Here is a 20,967-nt window from a genome sequence, read left to right on the forward strand (position 1 = left end):
GAGAGTTTCAGTGACCAGCTGTTCTTTCTCATTTGAATTCTCAAATACTTTTCCTCTAGTGCCCCCCTCAGGACCAGAGGTGCAGTGTCAGTCCTGCTTACAGTGATGATGATAACGTATCTCACACACTGAGGTCAAGTTGCACTCACTGCAGATCCAGAGGAGGGTTTAGCTTCCTGTCTTTGGGGTTGGATCAGAGTAGGCAAAGAGAAAATGTGAGCGAGTGGAAGTGAGTCATCACCAGGTACATTCGCCTGAAGGAGACCTCAGCTTACACCCGCTCATTTTCTCCACAGTGGTGCAATTCAGTTAACCCACTGCTGCCCAAAGGCAATAAATGGTGGCAATCGGCTATTAGCGACACACTGGTGTGGTATGAGTCAGTTGTTCGACAGGTGGAGGCAGTTAATGAAGCGCCGACTTTAACATTTCTCTCAATGAGGCATATAGGTCAGAACATCCTACAGTCTTTGTATCTGCCCGTGCCGAGACATTCACACCAGATCATTAGTATTAACATTCCTCGTGCTCTGCTCTGCACTCTTTTGCTCTGCAGACTTAATTAAACTCGGGCAAGTCTGTGACTCAAGTTTTTCCTCCTACTGATCACCTGTCACCAGCGACCTTTGTGTTTATTATTTGCTGTTCTTTGCTCACATGAAGACCTACTCTGTATTTTAAATGCCATGGAATAAAATAATAAGCTATGGTTGTCTTTATTTGTTATTTTGGGTGTGTCGTCTGTTTCCATTTCAATTCCACTGTAGCATTGGTAGTTTTTAAAATCTGTAAAAAAAATATATACACAGTATAATGAGGAAAGAAATCCCCACCAAACTTCATAATTATACAAACAGAGGCCTTCTTAAACCACGTATGCCAACCTTTTCAGTTAATAAACATTACTTAGACATTCTTTAATGACTAATGTTGAAAGCAAAAACTAGACTTGGATGACAAGCTTTTGATGTCCAAACCGCAGAATCAGTTTTGGGGATTTTCCATCACATGCAGTACATTTAATTCCACTGATTAAATTACTTAGGATCGCTGCCATGGAACTAGTGCTGTAGTAAAGTTTGAATAACAGGCTGACATCCAAACTTCTTCCTTGTACCAGACCAGAGAACAGGCTCGATGTTAGGTTTTGTATGTGTATAAAGGTGTAGCAGGAAACTCCCTCTTATCAGTGCTCCTCCTGACAATAGCAGACTGTTCCCCCTGTCAGTGTGAAGGAAGACCTACAGACAAACAGCGCTGAGCCATGAGCCACGCAGGTAAGCTGTCCCTTTGAATTATTTATTTATTCATTTATTACATGCCGTAATGAAAATGATCCATTGCTTTAATATGAGCGTTGCTGATTTATAATGGTCTGCAATGCTCAGAACAACATATTGATGGGCACAATACATCTTGGAACAATATTAAAAACATTGAAAAATGTTGTTTTTGTATTATTTCAATATCAAAGCAAAATTGGTTATGACGGTTAAGACGTTTCACTGTTTCTCACATTATCACATCTCACAGTATGTTACATTTAAATATGCTACACAAGTGATAGCAAAAAGTATTTTCTGTAAATCTGTACTTTTTTTCACAATACATGTATACTTGAGTGATATGATTCAATCTATCTACTGCATGTGTGCTATCAATTTGAAGGCGATCTCTTTATAATTTTTCTGTCACGCTTCTTATATTGTTATATTGTATTTTCCATTGATTGTTTGACTTCAGTAGAGCCTGCCTGCAAAAGCGTTTCTCATGATTGTGCTGGAACAACCTGAGAGACAAATATCTTGACTGTTGAATCCACTTATCTCGTAGTTGAGCAGCTGTTGATCATCTATGAGTGTGAGGCACAGCAATGGGCCACATATCTGCGTTCCCTCTTCACCGGTTCCCTCTCAGAGGCTTCCATCTGCTCCTACGACATCGCCACTGTGTCCAGCCGGCAGGACGACTTCCTCCGCCTGTCCCAGTACTCCTGCAAGCTCCTCATCCTCTCCAAGGGCATGCTGGAGGGGCTGTGTCCGAAGCGCCGTTTCTTCCTGGCCCGTGTGTTGTGTCCTGCGACTGCTGTGGTGGTGCTCCTGTGTGGGGTGGAGAGCCTGGCCCCCCTGCTGGAGCAGGTCCCTCTGAACGGAGACGATTGCCTGCAGGTCTCCAGTGAACAAGATGCTCACGAGTACCTGTCCGCTGTCACTGATATTGTGAAAAAAGGTAGGGCAATGGCTCTGAAAAGTTTTTGACTGACTAGCTGTAAGGGGAGATACTACAGGTTTACATTTTAACTAATAGATATGCTCATGAAACTTCGCCAGTTGATTATTTATATTAAGATAACAATAATATAAGCATCTAAATGTGTAATTGGATATTTCCGATCGATTTGAAGACATGCCCTAACTCGCAAAATTGACCAATGCATACAAAACTGTCTCATCATAATAAGATTTTGTCTTGAGAAGAATTCGGCCTTGCATATGGTTGTGTATTGGACTTACTTCAAAAAAGGAAGGTAAAAGTGCAAAAGATAAATGCCCTTTCATTTTACTTAACCGGTACCCAAAAGGTTACTTAACTGCAAATTCAGATTATTGTTTTATTTTCCCCACATATCTTATTTAGGTATTATTTTACCCAGTTAAATATAATGACCATTACAGCCAAATGAATTCAGGAATTTCACATTCAAATATCCTAACAGCATGCAGTAAAACTGTAATTTAGGCACAATTTGTATCCGTGCAAAGCCAGAAAAAAGGAAACCTTTAGGAATATTTGTACACAGCCGCACCATTCCCTGCTACGATGGGAAAGCAATCCTCATTATTTGTGAGAATGTCCCAGCAGCAGCTAGGAAACCTGTTTACTGACTTTTTTCACCCACTGTTTAGATTGGCATTCATATTTTTAAAGCACCAGCCGCACAGACTAAGCATCTCCAGCATGTCCCCTCCACCCGGCCAATTATCCCCAGCCTTTTCCCTGTTTTTCCTAATTGCAGTATTTGTATAAACTCATAACGCTGGGGAGGTGGGGGCTTCTATTTAAACAGGTGCATGTGCAGGAGGAACATCTGATGCAAATAGTCTCTCTTTCCTCTTTGGCCATCACTGTATACTCTTCGTGAGCCATGCAAATTCAAGTGCACTCTGCGTCACATTGCACTGATACAGTGAAAGTGCTTCAGGCCAGGATCCCACAGACGGTTATATTTTAACCCAGAAGTACGCTCCCTATTCACACAGGATGATGCTGTTTGCTTGTTAGCACACAACAGACATGTGGGTGTTTGAGTGTAAACAGGTGGAGATCCGTGCACTTCATCACTGCAAGAGGCGCTACACCAACAGAAACAATACTATTATTGGTATCATTGTATTTGACTCACTCAAATGTTAATTATAAAAGAGTTTCGATTTAACGCAAATAAACCTTATTTACTTTTAAACTTGGTTTGTTTTGCTTTATTCTTGTTTTAATCAAATAATCAGCTTTAGATTTGAATTATTCTCGAGGTTTTGTTATTATTTAATAATAATAATACTGTAGGGCTACTGAGAAACAAAAGTGTGTTGAGCTAAGGCTAACACATAGAATGCAGTAGCAATACAAATGTTAGCACGCAAGCAAGTATGATGTTTTACAATGTTATAATGCTTAGCAGGTGATATGTTAACTATTTCAATCTGACTTTAGCTTGTGCAATGTCATTTGTTTTTCAGGTACAAATAAACCATTACAATGTTGACCTGATAACTGTGCGAGATAACAAAGTTAAGGGATTAGTTAGTGCACTTCATCCTGAGGAGGAATTTAACTTTGCTATGCTCCTTCATGTTGCTAGCATGCCTCAAAATAGACCTGGCTAGCTTATGGTATCTGAAACCCATTTTGTACAATTCACAAGTGCATAATCAATCGTGATGTTCAATGTCCCATCTTTTGTAGGTGCATTAGCTTCAGCTGCAAATGTCAAACCCCTGATACGTGGGCTATCAGAGCGAAAGGCTGCAGCCCGCGGTGTCAGGTCCATGGCTGTTGTTCCCTCCAGAGTTCCCTGTGGGGTGAGGCTTTCAGGCAGTAGTAAGCCATTTCATTTTCATAAAGCATCCCTAAAATTTACTGCACTGCAGTTCACTGTACCGTCTCTTTGGCAGAGCTCCACGGAAGTGTTCATTCTTTTGAAAAATGAGTCGGTTGGCAGCGACGCTGAGGTTGAGTTCACCGCTGACGATCAGAGGCTGAGAGTGAAGCCCGTATGCTGGAATGAACGGATCCTCTGTGTCAATGCGCCAGGTATACACGCGCCATGACATAAGGAGTGTACAATCAAATCTACACTGTTTTTGGCTTTTCTGTGTTAAGTTTCTTCATGTTTTCTGTTGCAGATTTTCCAGCAGGACATGTGAGAGTGACTGTGTATAGCAATGGGGTGCCACTGAGCAAGGCACAGCTGCAATACTACAGCAACATGGAGGAAATAACCTGCCTTCTGGCGAGGGCAGCAGACCCTGTAGATTTCATGTGTCAGGTAAAGCCATTAAAGGGCTGTTTCAAAAGCACCAGGCAGGGAGGGGCAAACAAATAAATCAGCCTGGTCTCAGTCCCGAAGCGTCAAATACAGCAGCCTGGTCAGCGGCCCTAGGTTTAAAAAAATGTCTGTAACTATGGCTGGGGCAGAGAGGAATCAGATGATGCATCATAAAGAGCGAAAACTCGGTTTAACAGGAAGGTGTATGGTGGATGGATGGGTGAAAAGCACAGGACTTTTAGACAGAAGGCTGCTATTTGTATGGTTAACGTGTACATGTTTTACTTATGTGCATGAGTGAAATGATGTAATGACTATGCTGCATACATAGAGTTTGCAAAAAAAAGAAAAGCCAAAACACTTTTTTCTAAACCAGCAGTTTTGTAGTGAAGTTATTTTGAAAAGACACTGTTTGTATAAATGGAGGAACACTTTTATAGAAGGTATTTAAATTATGAAGATGTACATTAATATTTCTAAATCTTATTTATGCGATATTACTCTCTGTAACAAGTAATATTACCATTTTTCTTTTTTTTTAACAAGCAGTATGCATACCTCGGTTTTAAAGCTCTAACACTTGCAAATATATTCAAATAAGTCTATCAACCATTGATTTTGTTACGCAGGAAACACATTTGAATGCTGCTCTATTCTCTCCCTTCTGAGGCACTCTGAATGTGTTATAGTGACTCATCGTTATGCAACGCATTTATAGAAATTAGGCAATCGCCGCCCTAAAACGCTGCTTATAATCAATCCACTTCAAGCCATTAGAAAGAAACAGAAAATTAATTAGATGCACATATTTCTGCTGATGTTTATGTACGCCACTGTTTACTGCCTCCTCTCTGGAAATGAAAGGGCAGGTCTCTTTCTGCCATGAACACTTCATTTGATTATGGTCTCTTTTGCTGAAGAGGCAAACATGAGCAATGCCAAAATAAGAATTGGCCAAGAGGACTTCAAAGTAAAAGCCTGGATTGACATGACTGGACTTTGATGCATGTTAAACTTCTATAGCTTCCCCTGAAGACTGTATTTGACCATACAATTATAATGTCACCATCAAAAGTGCTGCTTTTGTTTACTCCTCAATTTATAGTCAGAGATATGCTTTTATTTCATTGCAGGCTCTTCAGCAGTCTTCTGTGCAGAATCTGGACCAGAAGTTAACCTCCATGTTGTTAAAGCACATGCCCAACGGAGGGTTTCGGGGACTGCAGTGTGAAAACACACCCCAGAGAGGTACTGTATACAATGGGAGGATTGAGGACTGACATTGAACAAAACATGATTGGCATACAGTACATATGCAAATACTATCTCATACGTTTGGGAGAAGTGCCAAGCATGCATCAATTGTAGTATGAATGGATATACAGTAAGGTATAATCCCCCAAAATGTACTTACACAGTCCCTAACTGGGATGAAAACACTAATTGCAGATCTACCCGTGAGTAACAGGTGATGATTACTTGAAAGTATGGCTTTGGCATCATTGTTATAAAAGCCTCGAGACAACAGATGTTAATTCACTCCTTTCCCGGAGCATGTGTTTATGCAACAATGTGTAATGAACGTAATTCTCACAGTTGAAATGCCTTACTTTTGCATGACGCACATTATCCACCATTAAAGGAAAGCCTTCCATAATTTATTGGCTCATTATGTGGCAGATTGATGGCTTCATCAGCTCCTGAGATTGATGGCTTCATCAGCTCCTGAGATTGATCCTCAACTGCTACAAAGGGGTCAATAAGTGCCTCCGAGCTGTCTTCCACTCTCATGATTGTGTGAAATCGTTCACATTAGGTCAACTTCAAGATAGCACATGTAAAGGAAGTTGAAAGGGAATATTATGTATGGATTGTGAATTTAAAAAAAAAGTGTTTCTCATTTAAACTGGAAAATATCCACATCAGAGCTCCACCATTCAGATGTCCCATCACTCCTCCACTTTGCTGCCCAGTATGGCTTCAGGAGCGTGTCCAGCGTGCTCCTGCAGTGTCCCGGTGCAGAGCGAGCGCTGCACACCGCCAACCGCCACGGACACACTCCCACTGAGATAGCCATTACACACGGCCATACCCAGCTTCACGTCCTTTTGAAGGAAAGGCTGGTAACTATTCATTCATTTCCTTCACCTTGCTCGAGTAGTTATTGCTAATCTTGTATCAGCTTCAGGGACCTCATGCACAATGAAGACATTTCTCTAAATGTCAATATCCGATGACAGCTTCTCATGGTGCTTTATGAGCCAATTCAATCCACACAGAGGCATCGTTTATATCGAGCCAGCAGTATTTAATGTCACCTGAATGGAATTGCATAGTTTCCAAATACCTGCAGACAGCTGTGGTAAATACCACAATGCACCTCAGCTGCTGGGATGCAGTGCAGCACTCAGAAATGCACTCACTAACACCAATACAGCGTACAGAGGACTATGAGTGAGTGGTGCTTTATCAATAATGGACAGAATGGAGAGGAAAGGAAGGAGGAAAGCAGGGAGAGTGACCTGTATTTCAGGGGCGACCTCGCTCCCTAACTAGCGGCTTTACATTCAGCTCATGGCTCAGTTAGTGGATCCTCTCTTCCTGTGCGTTTGGCCTGTGAGGTTCCTAATGGAACACCCCCACAGAGAGTAGAAAGCTTGTTCATGCATGCACAATGGCTCCGAGCGCAGGTTGTCTGCATACATTCAGACAATTAATGCAGCCACTAATGTTGGGTGTTACTGGCGTAATGGCTGCCATTTCCCCGTGTTAATATGAAGAGCCTCTTCCTGCTCAACCTCCCACTTCACTAAACACAACATCACGTTTGCTGCAATCCTAATTTAATAGATCCATTGCATGCATGCACATCCCTTTATTTGATCAATCTGGAGGACACTGGGATCATAATGTTTTTTCCAGTGCTAAGGACATTATCGTTAAAGAAAGACATGATGCTGCCACGGTACAGTCAAGAAGGCAGGATGAAAACACATTACATCCAGCAAAGAGGGAATATTTGTATTGCCGTTTGTTTCTCAGAAAGATTACGGAAGAACTACTGGTTAGATTTTCTTGGAAGGGTGTAGCATTGGCCAATGAAGAACCCATTTGAAAGTAGAGGAGGATGTAATCATAATGCTGATAAACTAGTTATTTATCTCTCACGAAAACAGCCTTTGAATGACCTTTAGGTGTATTGATGTGTCGTGCAATTACTTAAAGACCCCGTGAAGTGTGCGCCTGTGCATGATCTGTTATGCTAATACGTATAGTAATGACCAAAATTGTCCATTGGAACCATATCAAAAGATGTTGGAATAGCAACGAATTTGACGAGTTTTGAATTTGCCGCAGGGAAATCCGCAGTTGACCTCCGCCTTCGTGGGCGTGGCTTGCGATCTACTGCGTGACGTCACGAGATGGTCGCCGCCGAAGTGTTTACATTCATCACAGTTTATTGTTTCTCTGTTTCAAAGTCGAATTTATCAAAGTTTTTGAGCGAGTATTTTACTGGAAAGTGTGTCGGAGTCGACTGGAAGTGATTGCCAATCGAGAAAACCTGACAATGGAGGCGACAGTGAAGAAAAAGGGAGGAAAAACACACGGGAAGCGATGCATTGCCGCTGGCCGTATTAATGTCAAGTCTACCGAAGTGGCGATGTTTCTGTTCCCAAAAGATGAAGGTGAGCCTGGCTGGTGTCATTGTTTCGTAGATTCGTTGATTGTTCATGACAAATAACGGCCACTGGTCGATTCGAGAGAAAGAGAGACTGAGAGAGTTACAGGGTTGTTGTTAGCATCTGGTGCTAGCTCGGAGCTAACGGAGATTAGCTGTTTCAACAATAAGGAGAGGGAGAGTCCTCTCCTGTGGGACTGAGAGAGATAACGTCAGCTCAGGGAGGTAAAGGACTCTGAGTGATTAGATTGTAAACTGTAGCCTAAGTTATCTCAGTGGGTTTAATAATTTAATAGTTTAATAATACTCTAGCACATGACATGTACATAAGCTAATTATTTCCCAGAGGCTGAGCCCAAGCAGAGATTTTAAACAAGGCAAAGGACCCTTCAGTCTTCACGCCCCCCCCCCCCCCCCCCCCCCCCCCCCCCTATTTTCCAATCGACAGTGACAGCACAGTCACTGCTAACCTGCTAACCATTCAGTGTTCTGTAGCCGGTCAATGTCTTCCCCATCGTCCATGTCGTCGCCATTATCCTCCCCACTTGACGTCCCTGACGGCTCAAATCTGTAGGGTTCAATGATGTCCTGCACTTCCATCTTCTGTGCCACTTTCCTCATCTATCCTGTCAAAATCAATCATTTCTCTCGCACTTGTATCACTTTCCAAAGTCTCCGCCATGTTTACAATCACAACAGGGCCCATCTTGTGACGTCACAGCCGATATCGTCTGCAACTTCCGGTAGGCTTAGACGGCCGTAATTATTAAAATTAATAATGAATTAAGTAATAATTAAAAATTATTTTAGCCATGAACAGGCGCAATGATATGTAAGGAATGAAACTGCCATTTCATTTTGGCGCAAAAACATGCACTTCACGGGCACTTTAACCTAACATTATAGATGCACATAATACATTTGTATATAGAACATTACTGACTGAGTTCAAACTGCTATCCTTTTAATGTGAGCACAAACGAGTCCAGTTAGCTGCATTGTTCAACCCCCTACACGTCACTGTGTAATAGGCAGCGAGATAATCGGCGTTCATTCATATGAAAATCTGCTCTTATCTCCCGTCTGCCCTTATAATGCTGACAACTTTTAACTTTCTCTGATGGCTGGGATCAACCCATAGAGAGTTCCCCCTTGAGGGGAATTTCGACACTCCAGCAGCTGTTCCAAACATATTTATCCCTAGCAACGCGGCTAATTGAGAGTGACTGCAGATGGAGCTAGGTTTGATCAGATTGCTCTAGTGAGTTGCGGTGCTCGGCGAGTCTGCAGCGAGTCGGATCAGCTGACAGGGGAGCAGTGATGTCAAACCGAGGCCTCCCCACAGGGACCCCCACATGCCTAGATGCGACAACTTAAAAAAATCGACATGCACAAGCTATTGACATTTACAATTTCCTTTGGAGGGTAATTAAAATTCATCTCAACAGATAAAATTACATGCGTGTTGCTACAGAGGAAGTGTAAGAGGGGTTTTGTTTTCTTTGTTTCATTAACTGATCTTCACTGTTACCCCCACCCCAATTAATCAACCCATGATGCATGAGTGATTTGGAAGTCAGTGTGGCAGCACTTTGTCAATAAATCCTAGATGGATGGGTCCCTAGCTTCATAGACGGGCTGAATCACTCACTGGGCCTGCGTCAGATCCACTACTCTGCCCTGGCACCACTTCTTTGTTAATTAGCTGTGAACTGCTCCAGATGGGAAAGATTCATTATTCAGGGGGGGCATAACTAGAATATAAATATAAAAAATGCTCCGCTGTTATTGACGATGTTCATGTCCTCAAAATGCCTCGTTACAAATCTTTATTAGTAACACAAACACACATTGTCCTCATTTCATATTTTAACAGAGGGTCACACATTTGGCTGAGTGTCACTTGGTATTAAGATGGACTCAGCGCTCCGACTAAGATGCCACTGTGTGCTCAGATAGAGCCGAGCAGGCCTCGATAAATAAATACAAATTACTGTATGGTTCTCTGAAGACTACACAGAGCCTTTCATGTGCTGCACGTTGTGCTCGTGTACACTCCTATCCAAATTCAAGAGGGACAAATATGGCGACACCCTGCACTTTGTTGACTCCACAGACCTTTTTGCATTTTATGTTTGGTTAGTCAGAGACTGCTTAATCATTAAGCTTACTCCAGAGAGATGTTTATCATTTGAATGATACAGTACTCCTCATTCTGCTAAATTAACTGGTTCTCATCCCTCAGGTTGAAGGAAGCAGGACTACTGAAAAGTGTTCCTCTTTGAGTCAGTCTTTAGCCATGTTAAACTGCGACCATCAGGGATTCCTATGATTCCTTTGAAGCATCATTGAGAATGCAGTTTGGTTGAATAGTATTGTTTTTTTGCAGGACACAGGGTTTACAATTTAGTCTGGTCCAGACTGAAATATCTTGACAACTATTGAATGGATTGCCATTCAAGGCATTCTCCAGAAGATGAAGCTACTGACTTTAGTGATCTGACTTCTCATACGGCAACACAAGCTATACTTGAGCTAAATGCAGTGAAACACCTCATCTGGTCAATGCTCATTAGTTAGCATACTAAACTAACATTATAACATTATACCAGCTGCAGATTTGTAGCATCCCCATTGTGAGCATATTAGCATTTAGCTCATACTGCAGTACCACTGTGTTTAAATGTGATGTACTATGGTTGAAAGAAAACTATAACCCTTCACAGAGAAAGGGATCGTTTCTTCTCCTGCTGAGCTGATTACGTTCTATTGTTCCGTGCCAATAAGTCTGCACATTATCAAAGTGATGGGTTCAGTGTTACCCTCTACAATCTGCCATGCATTAGACTCCGTTATCCTGAAACCACGGTGTCAGGTCAGCCCGCGTGTTGAGGATTGACCATTTCAGCTGTTGAAACCAGATTCAAACTCCTGATCTTTATACCAGGTTTGCTCTCCCTCTAACAAAAACCTGCCTGCTGTTCCGTCCACAGCACTGCTGCTCGGTGAAACTGAATTTGCCTGGAATGCCTGAGGCTCCTGCAGCTTCAGACATCTGTAAAATGATTTAGCATTCGTGGTTAGTCAATAAATTCCCCTCCCCTGTCCAGATATTACCTCCAGAAATACCACACTATGCTGTAGCACAGCTTACAACTAATATTAGTCAATGTTCACGCTGCGACGGTAATTAACCCGTCCTTTCTACCTGTTGGGCCCATTATGAAGCGCCACTGTTAAGTATTCATGGCAACCAATAAGTGATTTGCAGTACTAGGAACATTGTAATATTGTAATTGAGTCATGAGTGGCTGTGTTGCTTGGAAACTGAACACGGAGCGTGGCGGGTTATATATGGAGGATGTCAAGATCAAAGTGAGCTGTATTTCATATGTTCTGCAAATATTTATGTTATTAACTGGGATTTATTTCAAATTCAAACTTTAGCCATTCAAATTGATAATAGAAATGCAACCTTAAGGGGTTATCATATGCATTATGATAGAGGCTTTTGTAATCCATCTTGAGGTTAAATCTACAATCCATCCAGCTTTTTATTTTGTTTAAAGATGTGACTCGGTTCCTTACATCTCGATCAGAAGTTGAAACACGGCAAGATACTGATATCCGTGTCTCAATCTAATTACAGATGCAGTCTAAATATCAAGCCAAGGGTCTGGGATTGCTCACTAAATGATATGTTTGGACTGAAAGGGGAAGAATGTCTGATTTGATAATTACCCTGATCATACCCCGTCTGTCCCTCAGCGTGCTATTAGCAAATAGGCCGACTGTGCAGCAGAGGGAAAGCTGCTCTGTTATCCAGCAGCAGGCAGCGTTACAGCACACCTCTCTCTTCCTGCGATAGTCCTGAAATTGCTTTTTCCACAAGTGAAGTCCTAACAGATTCAGCGAGAAATTAATAGTCTGGACATTCGTCACATCCGACATGAAAACACTGAATATTAAAGTGTGGCATGGAGGCAGAAATCAGACCATACTGTGACGGAGCATAAAAAGCTTAGTGGATAGTCATCTTAGCTTTTTTTGTTTCGTAATTGTACCTTGGAAGGAGGACACAGGTGAGGACATGAGCTGACAGGAAGGATGAAGTGTGCAAGCCAAGCACACATTAGGTCACACACTTGTCAAACATGCATGAATACCGAGAAAAGGACAATCCACTCTAACATGGCAAACACCCGGCTTTAACATTAACATATCTTTCTAAATCTCCTCTATTGAGCTTCTCCTTTGTGATCTGGATGGAGAATAAAACCCGTCTCTTCATGCTCTTGTTGTTGCAGAATATGTTCAGCTCAGGCGAGGACAATGGTGATGCCAGTGTGTACGAAATGATGTGCGCTGCAGGTGAGTGAGGGGCTGATGGGAAGTGGAAGGAGGACAAAGGGAAAGCCGGTAATGGAATTGTATATTTTCTTCCAGCACATCATTATGCTGTTGCTGTTCATTTCCGACCACTGAATATGTTCCCCTCGCTGATGGGCACAGCGTGTAGCGTTTGCTTCCCATTCGCTGTGAAATTAGCAACAAAAGCATCAAGCAGAACTTGATCATGACAGGATAGTGCAGTGAACACTTTGTGTGTTATAGGGACTACTTCCAGCAAACATGCAGAGCCACCAGCAGAGGAGGGGGAGGAGGAGGAAGATATCTACCTACCACTGGAGGATGAATATGACTCCATCCTGAACTCAACAAAAGCTGTGGTTATTGCCAATCGCCCACCAGCACCCACACCTCGGCCTGAGGGCACCCAGGTGAAGGAGGACGGCACTCCTTACATCACCAAAGGTAACTTATGGCTGTTTTCTTGCATTCTGTAGCAGCCAATGATGTAATAATAGACTACAATGTAATGAAGCACAATCATAATAGCCTGAACAATAGTGTAATAAAACGTCCTGACTGCAATGAAGTACTTTAGTAAAGTAAACCCTTTACAAAAGCAGCAATTTCATAAGATCAGACGAGGCAAATAAGAAAGGGGGGGGGGAAGCCTTTAATGGATCATTAATCTACTGGATTGTGTTCTTCTGTGGCTTTTGTCCTCATCTGATCATCTGATCTAAGATGCACTCTGGTCTAATGGACCACTTTGCACATCGACCAATCAGCATCGGTTAGGGTGGGTTCATTTCCGATTAATATTGGTTTTAGTTGAATGCATCTTTGCCTGATAACGACGAGCCATTTTCCATCTGGTGTCAATTTAAAATTCTACATAAAGCCTGGATTGTATCAGTCTGTATTTGTTATTGTTTTACATTATCCATCAAAGTGAAAACATCATTGGTTTTGAAAAAGAAAGAGCCCATCTGAAAGGTATGACATTATCGATGTAAATGGTCATACAATATCAGACAGTACGGTATTGGTTGTTACATTATTGGGTTTCATTACATTTTCAGGAAATGAATACGTTAATATTAAAGTGCTGCACATCCTTTGCCAGTTTTCCCCCTCATCACAGACATGATGGAGCGGAGTAAAAACGACGCAGTAAGTGAAGGGGAGTTTGGGACATCATGTGGGAGGGATGAAGTGCCTGGAATGTGCATCGCCATCGTCAGTGGAGTGCTGCTGAATAAAGTGGAGATGCTTTTTGGGATGAAGTTTGTTTTTATCCCACATAAACCGCAAGAACATGGTCGCTCGCTGCGCTGCAAAACAAACTAAAGTGAGGAGAGACTCTGCATGGAGAGCACACAGCCCCTAACCGTTCAATTTCAGCTGTGTGAATATTTCATGAAGATGAAACATCCAAAAGTGACTGGTATTATTAAGGCCTATAAATCATTAAAAGGGCTCGTTTTCTTCTTGCAAATGCACACACACACACAATACTGATTTTTCCCACATAATAATGCTGCTCTCTCCCCACACTAACCATCATTTAAAAACACAGAAATGCAACAGGCGCCCTATGTCCATTATGAAGCTTTTTATTAAGCCTGTTATATCCAGTAAGCCATCCCTCTGCCCAATGGGGACCTACAAAGCAAAACAATTAATTGAGTGCACCACTGAAAACCCTGCATCCCAACCATTCCCTCAGCAACAGAGGCAACTACCGAGCTGCCATCTGCAACCAATCTTGGCCAGACCAAGGCCAAGTCAGCCAGAATAAGTCATTACATGTGTTTTCCATCATCCTTGTCCCCAGAGCGCACGAGAAAAAGGAGAGGGATTCTGAGGTTTCCATCTATTGAGACAGCGGAGCTTCAAAACCACACAAGGATCACATTCTGCTCCTCACTCCCACTGCCGCAGTGAGAGATGTGAGGGGAGAGATGAGGCTCGGCGGAGGATTAGGCGAGGAGCCAGTTATTGGACACCACTGCTGCACAAGTGGAAATAATGAGGAGTTTTGCTTTTGTTCGCAGCAGTGTGTCCAGCTAAATGAGACTGAAATGATGTTGGAATAACCAGGCATGTAAACTACATGGAGACAAATGTAGACACAAGGCAAAGCTTCAGTCATGTGTCCTCAGCTGTACTCCACTCACTGTTTTGGTCTGAATGGAGCCATAGCTGGTATTACGAGCAAGCTGTGTTTAAACATGGAAAAGAGAGACGCTGTCATGGAGGAAATGCTCAGAGGTGGGATTATCTAGCAGGGTGTGGATGTTTCAATCCAGTGTTGGTCACACAGCCGCAGCTCCACCGCTCTGACAGCAACACAGTGTTGCCTTTCATTCCGAGTGCTCACTACCAAACCAAAGCATCATTCAGGGCGTCTAATTCAACCCAGAGCGGAGTGTGTACGTCTCTCTCTGAGAGGAACACAGATTTAAGCTCTGTGAACCCAAACCTGTCATTTCACAGATATTTAGATTCAATTATACTGCATCTCAAACACTAGTAGGATGTTTTTCTCCTCCTGGATATTTACACTTGGCTTTTTGGCAATCAGTCGGTTGCTTGTAAGTAAAGGTTATTGCGCCATCTTGTGGAATAATTCTTGAAATGCAGAAGCACAAGCTTTGCAGGAATCTGTATAGCTTGGAATGTTTTCAGTGAGGTTGTTGACTGCTAAATTAGAAAAAAATAGAAACATATATGCATACTAACAGAGTTGGATATTTTACTTGAGTAACAGTAGTTAATACCACAGTTCAAAAATACTCTGTTACAAGTTCAAGTCATTCAAAATCTATTTAAGTACAAAAAGTATTTTGCATCAAAATATACTTAATAATAATAATGTTACTTGTCACCACTGCATCCTAAATAAATGTTGTATGTTATGTCTGCTTTGTATTCACAGTGTTCCAGAAGAAGAAGACGCAACAGGGAGAAACTGATCTGTACTCACTTCCCACTAAACAAGGTGATCTCAATGATATAAGGTTCATCATTTAAAGTCACAATTAAAGCGTCACTCTAGGAATTTAGTATTACACAACCAATAAGTTGTAAAACTACAAAAAAAAACTGATTACAGAAGAATTATCAATATCAGAGCAGCAGCTGACATACAGTATTAACACAGTATCAAGACACTGACACATTTCTGTTACAGCAGCGAACAGGTGGGCTACTGTGAGACATGCAAAACACCGGGGGCATTAAGATAAACCTTCCTTTAAAACAATTAAAAAGCTACTATTTTCAGACTTCAGTTTGAAAATTCACATGATGAACTTATATAACCTCTCGGTTAGGGGTAGTACGGGGGTCTGGCTTTACCATTTATACAGAAAGACCCAAAAGATTGATGAGCTAAATAAGAGAATAACCGCCTCGCATTAATATGCCTCCACAAAGCAGTCAGGTTGCAGTCAACATTTATGTGTGTCCAAAAAATCCTCACTTCATTTTAACCAAATTTGAAAGGAATCCTTCGAAAATCTGAGGATATCACGTCAGAGAAGGGGACGCAGGTAAAACCTACAAACAAAAAGCATCACAACACAAGGTTAACTCTCAGCTACAGGAGGCCATTTCCATATTTTCTGCTCGCAAATGTGTCTTGTTTATTTCCCCTTTCTTGACAGAATTTGCATTACGACTTTGAGACTGTAAATGTTTTACTCATGACAGCAGGACTTTTACTGTGCCAGTGATTTTTGCTGCCTTGTCTGTAACTGTTTGATTACCTGCTGGAATTACCTGCTGGGTGGTATAACTTAATGCTTCCTAGATAATTACTGGTGCGTTAAAATTGTAGTGATAACCATGAAGAAAAAAAGTCATCGCGGCAGTAATGGGCACAGAAACCCAAACACATTTGAACAAGCCAAGAAGATGAGAAATAAATCCAAAGTGTGAAAGAACGTCTACAGAGATATAAAGGTATTTTTCTGCTCCTCTGTCGCTGACACTGAGTGACAGATCTAAAGATCATCACAGTCACAGAACATTACTAACCATCTTCACGACTCACTGACAGTACAGATGTGCAGAGCAGAATCACATTACCAACAAATCCCCTGTATGAATGCCATCTGGAGTGGCTTTATTCCCTGTCTTGTCTTATATCTGTCACTGGAATTAACAGTTTAATGTATGCCATTATGTATCAAATCCAGTGTGATTTTTCTCCACCTTTTGCTCAGAATTTGGATGTTTTTTCCAGACGTTTTGATTGAGTTGTTTGTTGCAGCATGTGGGCGAGAGGATAGCATCTCTGCCACCTATAATACGTTCGTGCCGAAGCAGATGAGCAGTCTGCAGACCCTCATCGAGCTGCAGCAGAGTGTGAAGGGGGGGGGACTCACCGTGGACGCAGCTCTGGAGCGCTTAAGCGACTTGCAGCGGGTTCAGAAGGGCGGGGAGGAGGTGCAGCAGGTGGGACCATCAAACACTGCCATCACACACACACACACACACTGGAACAAATAAGCATGCAGAAATCAAACTGAATAATACAACTGTAACCATATGTTGCTCATGATACGCCGTCCTGCAAAACAGAGCCTGACACTTTGATATGCTTACTGCTCTAAAAAAAAGGGTAGAAATTGTAGCCTACTGTTAGCAGACAGTATAACATTACATTGCTAAAACATACATTAAATGCAGTGTTGTTGTGTGTGTCACATGGCAGGGGGAATAGGCATCTCTTTGCAGAACTGGTCATATTGTCTCAAGTAATACAGGTTTAAATGATATGAGTTAATTTGGTCTAATTTGAGCAGTTATAGGCGTCTTGTTTTCATGCAACCACAACAGCAACATTTTTACTTTTTCATTTTCATACACAAGGTACAGTAAATAGACAGTTGTGCAGGTAACTTTAGGTCAGCATTGTTCAAGATGCAAAGGCTTTATTGTCATATGCACAGTAGCTACAGTGTATAAATGGCAATACAAATCTAAAGTCCCAAGCTCCTCCAACATAGTTATATAGAGAGGTGAAGTCCCTCCTTCGCCTCTCTATAAATAGATTTAAAAAAGCTAAATAAAGCAGAGAATGTTGTAAGTGACCAAGTAGCCTAAATGCAGGAGTCTATATACATGTAAATAGAATGATATATACAACATAATGTAAAATGTAATATTCTACAGTAAAATAAAACACTGTTTATTGTAGTGATAACTATTTTGAATAGCAAAACATACTCAACAGTGAGTAAAACAATCTACCACTTACCACTTCATCCATATCCAAATACATATTCATATTCTAGAGTTGATTTACATACTTTTAAGTAGTAAAGTTGAGATTAAAAGGTTATATTAGCACTGTTTTAAACAACCTAAACTAAATGAAAACGAGCTAGTGTGGGCACCGAGAAGCTAATCATGCTAATGAGGGACAGGTGTGTAGGCAGACGGTGATTAGGGGAACTGAGGACCCCTGCTGGCTGGGAGGGGGAAGGACAGGAGTTAGAACTGAAACAGCCATCACCATCACAAAAGACGTATGTGTACTGTATGTGGATGTGTCTTAAAAACACCGTATAGGAAAAATACAGAGGTACATTTTCAAAGTCAATAGTAGTATATGTAGTAATACTCAGATCTTTTACATCATGTACAAATGACGAGGTGCAGAAATACTCTGCATTTACATTTTTAACTACATAATAAAAATATAATTTGCAAACATTTCCAGGAAGGATATGTGAACATTGAATAAAGTCAGGTGCAAAATTCTAGTTTTATTTTGTTGACATACTAGAATCAAAGGTTTTTACAGAAGGGATTTGGATTTGTTGTTTGGAACTACATAAATCAGAAGAAACTGCTAAATAATAAGCATAATTGTGGCATGTATGTGTAACATTCCATATACGCACTACAGGTGAACAGTGTTCAGTGTTTTTAACAAATATAAGACACTGTAAAACCTACCAAGGTGATAACTTACATTAGACAATAATATTTAGTTTTACAAGATTTAAGAAATGTTATGTTTAAATATGTAAATGCTAAGTTTTGGGGTGAATGTAGTAAAAATATACAAGCATAAATACACAAACCAAGTTCCAAAATAGCCTAACTTGTAACCAGAGCATAAAAAGACAATGCTTTAAGGAAACAAATGGTAAAATAAATGGATGTTTTCTGTTTCCTGCAGGAGAAGTTGAATCAGCTGAGAGCCAGTATCGTCAGCAGTAGAGAGGCTGATGACAGTGTCTACGGTAAATATTCCTCCATCCTTCACATGAGGGTTAAACTTTGCTGTCATCACAGAAAGCTTTCCTGGAACTTCAACTTAAAAAAATAAATATTATGCGGTGCAGTTAAAGTTGGAGCCTTACGAATGACTGTAATAACCTGTATACTGTAAATGGCTGAGGAACTCTTCTCTCCCCGCAGATAAAATCAACATCGTTCATCACACGCCAAGTGAGTATTTCAAATCCTATCGAGTGTGTACAGAGAAAACCTGTGTTTGCATGCCTTTGTAGTTTCCCCTGCCGCAGTCGCAGTAGTGGGGAATTAATCCTCAGGGAAGTGTTATTTAATCGAATCCCCACTGCCTCGCTTTGATCGAGTGAGCTTCACTTACAATAAACGGGACTCTTTTATTTTAATTTTAATGCACAATCCTCTGTTCAGCTGTGCATGTTGGATGTTTTCCCTGCAGGTGTTACAGAGAGTGAAAGTCGAAGAGGAAGCCAATAAGTGAAGTCTAATGTTTACAGCAAGCCACTTAAAGGACAGCATGTGAGTCACCTGCTAAAGTAAAAGCCTGGCAGAAGTTTGTATTCATATAAAGTTGACATGATACTGGATATTATTAGAGTTGGAACAGACATGCAGTTTCAGTAAACAAACATAAATGCCTAACAGGAAGTTTCCCTCTGAATTGTTTTGCAGTCAAATTTATTTTCAAAAGCTGACAAACGATGAAGGTAGGACTGAAAACAATGTTTCCTATAAATCATTTCTAAAGAAGTGCAATTTTCTTTTTCATTCAAGCTCATAATTTGTCACATTTTCCATATTCACAGGCTCCAACATTCTACAACGACTCCATTCTTCCACCAGATTTAATTCATTTGAATACATAGATTGTCATTTTGATTGTATAATTAAGAAAGATTTATATTTCTATCTTTTTATATATATATTTTCTCCTGCTTGTTTGGCCGTTATTGCTTCTTTTAAAACACAATGGAAGGTAATTGTGGTTTAGATAAAAGTTATTACATATGTGCTGAAATATACATTTATGACTCCCAGAAAATGATGAATGGATAATGAAGTAAATATTTAGCATTAGTGTCATGTTAGCTTTTTTTAAATAAATGCATGTCATTCAAGTTCTTTATGTCAACATCTACTATGAATCACAATCTGAATTTAAGATTATATTGTATAAATGTCATCTTGGAAATAATTAAGCTTCCTCAGTTGTTATACTTTATGAGGATGAATCCTTCCAACAACAAATATATTTGAATTTGCATTAAAAAAATGATTGGCAAGTAAAATACTGTTTCAGACCTGTGTTGCGGGGAAAGGGATACCATTTTCCTAGCAAGCTTTTTTCAAAAACCCCTTCACAGCTTTGCCTCTAGAGGACGCTGTATCTCTAAAAAAATATCCTCACACTCACTGTGTGAAGAAGCCAAAGACATCTGGCTCAGAAGCACCTGCTGACCTCCTGATGGCTGGGAGGCAAGCTTTGGCTAAAGAAATGTATCTGTACATGTATATGAATGTAAAGGGAACATCAAATACTCATGCAGCAGGTGAGAACATCAGGGCAGTTATTCTCACTGTGCCGGGCTGCAAAACAGGAAACATGTGTAATCCTGCTTTGCATCAGCCAAGACCTGCCAAATTGAAACCACAAATAACTTTTTATGTTATTAAAAATAAAAACTAGTATAACTCAGCACCCTGGGATAAATAGCACTGTCCATAGAGGGGTGTTGTAACAGCAAGTGAGTGTAAAATGAAAGGTCAAAGCCGGTTTAATTTTCCTGGGAAACTCATTGTGTTCAGCTGCCACAGTGCAGGCTGCTGTGTGTGACAAACAGCTTTACACTCATTTCATAAATAAAGCTTGAAAAGGCCTTTTTAAATCACATCCATTGAATCTCTGAATTATAAACATTTCCTGCATATACTTGTCAAAAATCAGAATTTGCTGTGATTTACAAAACTATTCAGAAATTGGCACAAATGCACACAGTCTGTCTCACACACACACAGATAGCAGTGTGTTGGTACAGGCCGGCCTGAGCCCGAATGAATGAATAAGAGCTGCATGGGGAATTCAGTGAATGCATGGCCAAATCCAAGCTCAGTCTTGAAA

The 20,967-nt window shown here is 40.9% G+C and overlaps 1 protein-coding gene across 1 annotated transcript; it reads left to right on the top strand.

The window, feature by feature from the left end:
• Positions 1 to 1,264: 1,264 nt before the first annotated feature.
• LOC117561624 (B-cell scaffold protein with ankyrin repeats-like) lies at positions 1,265 to 20,739 on the top strand. Its single transcript, XM_034239190.1, is given in 16 exon segments — positions 1,265 to 1,277; positions 1,834 to 2,229; positions 3,964 to 4,079; positions 4,173 to 4,311; positions 4,404 to 4,546; positions 5,680 to 5,794; positions 6,473 to 6,669; positions 12,533 to 12,655; positions 12,881 to 13,040; positions 15,517 to 15,579; positions 16,855 to 17,039; positions 18,775 to 18,838; positions 19,017 to 19,046; positions 19,288 to 19,367; positions 19,521 to 19,555; positions 19,655 to 20,739. Coding segments are annotated over 15 exon segments (1,857 nt in total). The 3' UTR covers positions 19,554 to 19,555; positions 19,655 to 20,739.
• The last annotated feature ends 228 nt before the right edge of the window (positions 20,740 to 20,967 follow it).

This window comes from Gymnodraco acuticeps, unplaced genomic scaffold (assembly GCF_902827175.1).
Source record: "Gymnodraco acuticeps unplaced genomic scaffold, fGymAcu1.1, whole genome shotgun sequence".
Lineage (NCBI taxonomy): Eukaryota > Metazoa > Chordata > Actinopteri > Perciformes > Bathydraconidae > Gymnodraco > Gymnodraco acuticeps.